Here is a 9,864-nt window from a genome sequence, read left to right as displayed (position 1 = left end):
GTAAATCAATTTCTCGTAACTTTTCCCGTAAATGACGGCACTATAATTTTGGCACTATAACCTAGGTAAGGTCTTTTACGATAAATTTTATTTACTTATTTGATTGGTATTTTACGTCGTGCACAAAAATATTTCATTTATACGACGCTGGCAAGCTTTGTGGTGGGAGGAAACCGGGCAGAATCTGGGGGAAACCCATGACCATCCGGAGTTTTACGACAATAGTTACAAGAAATATGACATTCAAATTTTGGTGAAAATGGGTCCAGAAGTCTATTAACCGAGTAAACGCTGCCTAACTCAATGTTTACGTAAACAATCAAAGGGAAAAGAATGCAATACTCGCTTTTAAAAGAACAAACTGAACTAATTTTATTCTGTAATCTGATTTACATATAACAACAGTAACGGTCAAGCTAATAATCTTTGATAAACACCAGTGAACACAATAAAACACTATACATAGTTAGCTTTACAGTAAAGATAAAACGTGTAATGGACGTATAGTATAGTACAAGTATTAGTGCCACACTGTGACGTAAGCGTTCGTGATGCGTGACGTATTGTGATCACCTCTGCCGTGAAATGACGTATCAACACCTGTGTGAAGAAGTCTTGTCCGCCGTGACGTCACCGTTCAGTTTTTCCAGTTCAAGTGCACCCTGTAGAGAAAGAAAAGAAAAGAAGACTTAGAGATAGCCTACCATTACTGACTAGAAAGTGCGATTACGTGACGTTACAAAACATTTTAATGCTCCTCGGTGCAAATCATCCTCTTGGGTGAACGCTATTACCCGGGTTTATTTATACTGGAAACAGTGCGGATTTGCGTGAGATGAATTCAAACGAGGATCATGTATGAACCATTCATCAATAGACATATTCAAACATATTTGTCAACTATCACACTGTCTATGCTTAAAACCCTACCCAATAATATTTCATCACTTTGACAGTTGGTTGTATAGGCAAATTTTAACCCATAGGGCAAGTGCTGTCGACTTTCCGTATAAAAATATCGGTGCGGATATTAAACATTAAGTAGGTATAGTATGAAGAATACCAACAGCTCTACTTATCAGCTAATTATGATCACGCCTGAGAGCATGCAGCGGGTACGAGGGAGTCCCGAACATTCCATGCCCGAGTGACTGAACCAAAACCTGACAAGCACTTCAACAGGACTGTCACCCGCAGGCCTTAGTCCATGATGCTTGAGGGGTTGTTACCAGTGGAACTCTATTCGTTTCAGATTTCTATGCACCATTTCGATTTTTTCATTGGCTAAGTACCCCGAAGGAACTTGAGGTGTTCAACCTTCCATGCCGTGTCTGCATTGCTATAAAAAAAATTGGCTAACACTGCGCATCCTGTTACCGTTTTAGACTGCATGATACCGCCCCCGTCGCCTACAGGGGATTGCCGCGAGCGGATTTAAGCCTGGCCAATTTCCGTCACGCCCTCTATATTTATGAGTCATTCTTCACAGAGTTTTAACCGATAATTCTGTGGCGGTGACAGCTCTGAAGTAAGGAATGCCGAACACATCGTTCGTCTTACCTCTCCGAAATCCTCGGTGTGACGAGACTTGGACACCCCGTAATCTTTCTTATCCGCCGTGTGTGATTCCATATAGGTCATGCTTGTGGGTGGCCAGACGAGCGCCCCCTGGAGGCGGACGCTGCGTCCTTCCATCAGGTTTATCTGCTGCCAGCGACGTTTAATCACACTGATGACCTATAATACAAGCAATAGTTAAAAAGATTTTGGCCTTCACGGAGAAACAAAATCAAACAAACCATATCATGTAATCCAAGCAATACCCAAAGGGTAATATGGCGGACAATGGTTGTTACGGACTAATACCAGTTTGCGGGAAATGTGCCGTAACAGTGTCTCATAACCTGTTGTTTCTTGTCTTTCGTTCATAAATCATCATAAATTTCCTTGCTCTATCCTCTCAGTGCTGAGCGCCAAGCAAGTGCCATTGCCTAACAGTTTTTGGTATGACCCTACCCGGATTTGATCCCAGGTCTTCCGGCTAAGAGGCGGACGCTCTAACCATTAGGCCACCGAAGCGGTCAGGAACAGAAATAATGTGAGCCATTCGTTACTATGCCGTTTTGTTTTTCAATCTATAATAAGAAAATGCGCCGATCGTTCTCAGCATTCTTAACTAAGGCCTGATGAATGCAAGGTTAATACCTATATGCCATAATTGGAGAAGTAATTTGGTCTTGTTTATTTATTGATGGCGTTGAACTTTATGAGTGGAATGCCTGAAGTAAACTTTTTTTGGCTAGGTACCGACGAACTTTCCCACGTCGACTATAACGCGAAGATATGCAAGATAAGTGGTCCTCAACTATAGTTAGACTGTGCAACATTTGATATAATATCTTTCAACTTGGACTTTATATCTTTTTACTAAGGTATCCATTAGTGCCTTTCTTGCATATATTATGACGTGGAGAGATGCCAGACAAGTGTTCCTCAGCAAAAGTTAGACTGCCCAAAATGGCCGCATTAGCGTCGTTCAAGGTACTTCATGCAACCTACAAATATCGATATCATATTAAGTAACGCATTCTACTTTCCACAGTACTGCTGGACGCTAGTGGGTTACATGTGGAGAAACCCTGGCTTCTGTTGTAACCGTTGAATGAGATGGCACCTGGCTGACAAACAAACATGTGCGTGACGCAACTGAAGGAAAGAGCGGAAACAACTGGGAAAGGCAAATGAATCACTTACTTCGCTATGCATGAAAACCATCACGCTACATGATTCACATTCGTTATCCGGTGACAGCTGCAATAAGCCCTAATGACCACTGCAGTTACATCTTCCACGTTACTGATATTATTGTTACTTCAGTCGTCGACAAGTTTCTTTGTTTCTTTTTGCTACCGGATTATTTTCAAATCACGGGGAGATAATGCAAATTATTTGATATTATCGTTGAACAGTAAGTATCTCCCATGTGCGGACATAAGTTATTCCTTATCAACACGCTTGAAACTCAATCTTACAGGCAATCACTCTCAAGCCCTATTTTGAAAGTTTTACTTGTGCCATGTATTTATAGAAGCGACTCAAACAGATGCGCTTGTACAGGCGACATATATCACTTTTTACGGGCAACCAAGGGATCTGTCAGAGGCCGTTGATATTTGGGATCGAGCCTGGCGGCTGTCCAAATCTTCTGGAGACCGTATCCAATGCCAAGTTTTTCATTTTTAAAAGGAAACAGTTCAACTGATATGGGAAATGGACAACGAAGAAACGGCCTTGATCAAAAGTTGTCTTTGTGATTCCAACCGTAAACGTAGACAGCAGGGAAGTCTCCATGCTTAATCTACTATCAACAAAAACCTATGTCTTGAGGAAAGAAACCATAATAAATTTGCACAGGAAGATATTGTCCAGTATGTAGTCAAAGGACGCTTTTGATTCTTAGGAAATTATTTGTTCTACGTCCGGTAAATTTGATCCAAGAAGCTCAGATTAGAAAGACTAAACCGCAGAATTTCGACAAAAAGCAATGCCGATTAGATCAAAACAAATCAAGGCAACATTTTAAAATTGTCCAAATTATTAACGTTCACAAAATATCAGCCTCGTCTCTGTCAGCCTCGTCAGGTTTTACTGTTCAAAATCAGTAGTGAATTTCATAAGATTTATAATGCGAGTCGCTTTATAACCTGTTTCAAACTTTATAGAATCATTTTAATTGTATGAATCATAGTATAGGGACAAATTTGAAGTTTGTGAAAGAAAATAATTTCTTGGTTTATGTAAATAGAGACTTTTTTATCAACGAATATGGAGTTTTTCCAACGTTCTCCAGGGTAGCACTGACTAGGTGCGACCATTAGCCCACTGAACAATGACGTCGTGTGCTGGAATCCAGTTCTCGCTGCTAACAGGTCATGGCTTTAAGTGAAATGGTTTGTCAGGCTCGTGGCGAAGGTTCATGATTTATTCCAGGCACTTAGGTTTCCTCATCCTATAAACCTGCCAAACGTCATATCCGGGAAAAATTCTGGAGCACAGCCTTAAACATCAGTCCGTCAATACATCAGTTATAGCCATTGGAAACAACGTTAATTTCGCTTCTAGCGGAACATGGACTATATTGTCATTGGAAGCAACTGCGATTTCGCTTCTAGTGGATCTTTAACTATATTGGCACTAGAAACAACGGTGATTTCGCTTCTAGTGGAATTTGGACCACTGGAAGGAACGAAGACCTTGCGCCAATTAAAAATAAGGCTACTGTACATGGTTAACAATGTTCTGTTTAAAAGGCGATGCTGATTTCAGTTGCGATGGACGGAAATTAACCTCAGGGCTCATTTTTCTTCAATTACTCACCTCTCCGTTCAAGAAACAGTAGATCAAAGCGACCAAGGCGCCCTGAAACATAAGAAAGACAATCAGCATCTAGTTATACAGCAGATATATTGCGGGAGATGGCACAGGGGCGCGACGTCAGGGTTTTTGAAGAATTGATTTGGTGGGATTCTTTTCCATGGATCAACATTCACCAGAAACCTGAAATTGACTGAAATTGATGGCAGATACGGTGTGGATTTCATCCTGGCGTAGGGCGGAGAATTTCTGAATTCTCCATCTCTCGCTGTTAGTAGCACTTTAATCACTATGGAGATTCGACGGTGCGCTTTTCTACCAATATGGCGTGAAATCTGGCCAATCTGTTTTCCTTTAGCCATAAAAGTGACTACCATAGTTCACATATAAGCAAAAAATTCTAGAGTAAAACAATCAACTAACAAAAAAAATATCCTCACAACGATGACCATCAGAAATATTTGATTGCTCTGTTGCCTCTTGGGGTAGTACAGAAACGTGGGCCAAAAGGAGTTTTGTTATAGTACGACTGCTTCATAGCAATCATACGCTTTTGCTTCACTAAATCACTATAGCAAGAACAACATACATGATACATTACTAAGCTAACAGTAAGTAAGTCAACAGTGAATGCACAGTTCACTTTTTTTAAATCGTATGTACGACTCCATTCGTTAGTGAGCCATTGTCCCGATCCGAAATGGGAAATAATGCTCAGTTATGGCCCATGACCAAGATAGGATTAGCGCCCTCTAGATATTGTCTCAGGAAAGATAACTCAGTGAAATAGCCCATTACTGAATGATATAGCCCAATGAATTATACCAAAGAGTTATCCTTCCTTTGAGACAATATCCAGATGGCGTGATGCCAATCTTGGTCAAGAGTTTTCCTAAAGAACTGACTTGAAATGTATCACGTACCCCGCTATAGGACTGAGTCAGGCTGGCCTTCATACCAAAGCACCACATCCGTCACGATTTGGTGAACGTATAATTTACAACATCCCGAATTGGTGCTGCATTAAACGAAATCATGTCTGCACAAACTACAGTACCATTTCAGCAAATCGTTTTTACGATGAAGTTTATTCTAAGAGCTAAGAGCAGGAATCGTGTTTGCGGATCACGGATTGGCACTATCATTACTCTGTCATTCATTAGAGCTATACTGTTTCATTTCAATCCCACATCTGGAGGGCGCCTAGCACTGTATGGACAGGCCTCTTGTGCTTTTTTTATGTGATCTAAATCACATCAGACGAACGATCGATGATATCTAAACATGGCATAGAGATGTAATTTCATCATCTGAAGCCACTTTCATCACATATTCTCGGCTTTCCTTAGTGTGTGGTTGTGTTCTCATTTGTTCATTTTTTATATATATTTTCATTCTTTCTTTTAGGACAATACTTTATTTACATGGTTGTGTTCAATAGAAGAGCCAGGATTAAACATAGAAGTATGGCGAAACACAGAGCCATAGGGAAACACAGCAGTATGGCCAACGGGAGTTATGGGAAAAGACAGCAGTATGGCGAAACTCATAGCCATAGGGAAACACAGCAGTATGACGAAACGCATAGCCAAAGGGAAAACCAGCAATATGACGAAACACAGAACCATAGGGAAACACGGTATCTCAGTACGTAATTTTGTTCTCATTTGCTCATTTTTTATATATATTTTCATTGTTTTTTTCGGGTAATAATTTACATGGTTGTGCCCAACAGTATAGGCATGAGCAAACACAGAAGTGTGTCGAAACGGAGCCATGTGGAAACACATCCGTATGGCGAAACAATGAGCCATGAGGAAACACAGAAGCATGGCGAAACGCAGAGCCATATGGAAACACAGAAGTATGGAGAAACACAGAGCCATAGGAAACGCAGAACTATTGAGATACACAGCGGTATGCTGTGTATGAAAACACAGAAGTATGGCGAAACACAGAGCCATCGGAAAACACAGAGCGATTGGGATACACAGGGATATGGCGAAATACACGGCCACGAAGAAACAAAGAAGTATGACAAAACGCAAAACCATAGGAAAACACAGCAGTATGGCGAAACGCAGAGCCACGAGGAAACATAGAAGTATGGCGAAACACAGAGCCATGGGGAAACACAGAAGTATGGCGAAACTCAGAGCCATCGGAAAACGCAGAGCCATTGAGCTACACAGCGGCATGGTAAAATACAGAGCCATGAAGAAACACAGAAGTAGGGCGAAACACAGAGCCATTGGGATACACAGCGGTATGACGAAATACAGGGTCATGAAGAAACACAGAAGTATGGCGAAACACAGAGCCAGGGGAAAACAGAGTAGTATGGCGAAACGCAGAGCCATGGGGAAACACATCAGTATGGCGAACAAAGAAACATTGGGAATCACAGAGTCATGGAAATACAGAGCCATGGGAAAATACAGACACACGGGAAAATACGTACTCATGGGAAAACCTAGCTCTTTGGGAAAACACAGAACCATGAGAAAACACAGAAGCACGGAGAAACACTTAGTCGTGGGGAAACTTCAGTGCATACAAGACCCTGGCTGGTCCAGTACAAGTGGATTCCAGGGTGATAGAAACAGCATGCATTTTCTGTTAAAAATGTACTGGAAAGCACGTGGTGTGTTTATTAAGGGTTTTCAGTGTCAAAATCTGTGTACGTTCTGCATTATTGTACATCATTATGATGCCCTAGTATTTTATGCTAAAGGTGTTCGCTGCAAAATCCAAACATGCAGAATACAATAAAGGATTTACAGGATAGAGAGTAAAACCAGATCGGCATGGACAACGTAATTTCTGGCAAATGGTTTTATTTTAACTGTTCATGCAAATGCTTAGATAGTATCATGCATTTTAATGGCGGAATTAGGTAAAAATAAACACAGTCGTGAATTCCAAGTGTCGCTACGATTCTGTACGTGAGTAACTGAGCAAAAATATCATTTGTATCCAGCGATATTCAATGCTGTTGGATTACTCGCATTATTTCCTCAAACACTAATTAAAGACAAAAGGAGAGGTAACGTTTTGTCAGCTGCCTGGTTCCCATAATTGTGGCTCCTAAACTAACCTGTAAAGACGTCACCAGGGCGGACAGATAAGCGTAGGTCTCCTGGAAACCGCTGTCCTCGCTAGGCCGGAAGGGGAGCAGAAGGTACTGTAGTCCAAGTAACGGAACCAAAATAATTGTGGCACGGACTGCCTTCCTGGAGATTAAAAACAGGAGAGCAGGAATGAAAACATGATAAGGAATTGTTAACATTGCTCATTATCAAAGCGATCACCTGTCGCGTTAGCTTTTCGTTAGAATCTAGCCCTGGAAACACCGGACATTCTTATACCAATTGTCAGCCATAATGATCGCCTCGGATCAATAATCGCATTCAAGATCAATTTCCAAAACGACATTCAACACAAACCACCAGACGAAATAGGCTCATGTAACTTGATCGACAGATGTTGGTGTTCATCGCGAGACATGTCTGAAATGTTTAACTACAGCGCATAATAGGCCAGCCGGTCAGTAAATGAAGCCAGGGGAAGGGCGACTAAGTTGTTATTAAAGACGATAACTTGGGGCTACCGGAAGTCATTCTCCGTGAGGATAAGAAGCGCCCGGAGAGAGAAACGTTGAGAATCAAAGGGGAATTCCCTCTGTTTAAATTATTGTCGTGAGATAATTTGCGCCGACGTCGAGTCAGGCCAGCGAACTTGTCGTCTAGACCGATATAAAGAGGTTTGTAGGGAAATAAAATACGGACAATTTTAACACATCGTCCAGGCCATGTTCATAAGTTGAAGAAAGTAGAGAGCTCAATTCAAAAACCGCCCTCTGCCACAAACCTGACAATTTATTTATTCCACTGTTTCTTAACATTATGCGTAAGAATTCGTGATAGAGGTAACATTTACAGGTGGAAAAAACCAAAGTGGCAATGTTAAATCACCGATTTAAGCACAGTAACGGAAGTTATGGACGAACTTTCCCCCATGTTACGTATAGATGCGCACCATATTAGTGGAAGACATGTCAGTAGCGGCCATACAAGCATTGCCGACGGCTTACTGCCACCAAGGTCTCGCAAGCAGTAATACAAGGTCCTGTCTAATGCCAGGTTTGAACCCGCGCCATGTGTTTCCTCGTGGTTGAAAGGTGCGCGTCTTTAACTATTAGACCACAGGCGACTTCCGGAAGTTAAGTTCACAAACGTACCACACCTCATTTGTCTCTGTTGTTCGTCTACTCTAAACAACTTTTTCTGAAGCTTCTTTTTTCACATTCCGGTTTTACAGAATATGGCACTAAAAATAGTTGCCTGTCATGTGTGACAGGTCACATGTGTGGTGTAATAAGTGTAGTAGTGTAATAGTGTAATAAGATGACAGAAGGTTTCTTACACGGCAGGAAAGACAAAAACAAAGCTGGCATAAGTGGACTCTGGCTTACCTCGTCTGTGAGGTATTAGGGGCGTCAAAATCTCGTAACTTCCGAATTATCACACGGATTATGTTAATTAGGAATGCAAAATTGGCCTGAAATATAACAGTAAAAGTGGTATATTAATTATTACTTAACCTGTATACCAGTAAATTTTCAAACTTCTTGTGTTACACGTAGATATAAACAAGGGTAATAACATGTAAGATATAAGAGAAAACACCACAAGGTGGAGACTAGTCATGTACATGCTTAAACAGTACCAACGCACACAGCACTTGCACCCATCGATCAAGCATAATTAGGTAAAACAAATGACAAATGATGTAATTTATTTCATGTCAGTGGTCGAAAGTGACTTAAAGCTCTGTGTTGTCAAAGGACCTTGTACGGTAAGGCGGAGGATCGGCTCCAGAGAGGTACGATAAGAAAGTACAAATTTGAAAATCCAAGCACAACTCTGTGAAATTCGGAATCAGATGTATAAAACTTGGTCACTCATGAAAGGCATAATGCCTTAAAAGAGACCGTTGCTTAGTAATAACCTTCCAAAAATGCAATCTCCATCAAAAACACCAATTTGTCGTTCAAAAGAGGCACTGTGTTTTTAATTTACACCATGAAGATCAAAACCAGAAAAACATCGTTACTGAAACCTTCACATGTGTATTTCTACATGCTGTCAAAGTTTCGTTGTAGTTAACGTTCGTCTTCATATGTAAAACATAACTTTAAATCTGATGAGTTTTGCAATATTTGAGCAAGTTTAGACTTTGTATTTCTGGTTTTGTCCATCAGAGATCCACCACAGTGCAGTGGACTAACGATATCAATGGGTAGAAAATGTCCCACTCTCGGGGAAGAGTTCGAATCTATTTGGCTTCTTGTTTTTTTTTTTTTGTTTTTTTTTTTTTTTTTGGAAACATACTTTTATGTGAGTAAAGATGAAGACCGTTTTCCACTGAATAAGTATTGTTATGAATTAGAATTGATGGGCTATGGTATTACGTAGCATTTGGCAACTG

The 9,864-nt window shown here is 40.8% G+C and overlaps 1 protein-coding gene across 1 annotated transcript in view; it reads right to left on the bottom strand.

The window, feature by feature from the left end:
- Positions 1-593: 593 nt before the first annotated feature.
- The window catches only part of LOC135477763 (calcitonin gene-related peptide type 1 receptor-like), an 84,207-nt gene continuing 74,936 nt past the window's right edge, over positions 594-9,864 (bottom strand). Inside the window, exons 9-13 of the mRNA XM_064757965.1 lie at positions 8,849-8,934; positions 7,472-7,607; positions 4,378-4,419; positions 1,561-1,737; positions 594-662 (exon numbers count right to left, since the gene is read on the bottom strand). Of these exons, the coding sequence (XP_064614035.1) occupies positions 594-662; positions 1,561-1,737; positions 4,378-4,419; positions 7,472-7,607; positions 8,849-8,934 (510 nt within the window). The remainder of the gene's footprint in view (positions 663-1,560; positions 1,738-4,377; positions 4,420-7,471; positions 7,608-8,848; positions 8,935-9,864) is intronic.

Source organism: Liolophura sinensis, chromosome 11 (genome assembly GCF_032854445.1).
Source record: "Liolophura sinensis isolate JHLJ2023 chromosome 11, CUHK_Ljap_v2, whole genome shotgun sequence".
Taxonomy (NCBI): domain Eukaryota; kingdom Metazoa; phylum Mollusca; class Polyplacophora; order Chitonida; family Chitonidae; genus Liolophura; species Liolophura sinensis.
Note: the sequence above shows the minus strand (reverse complement) of the source record. Positions and strands in the feature narration are given on the sequence as shown.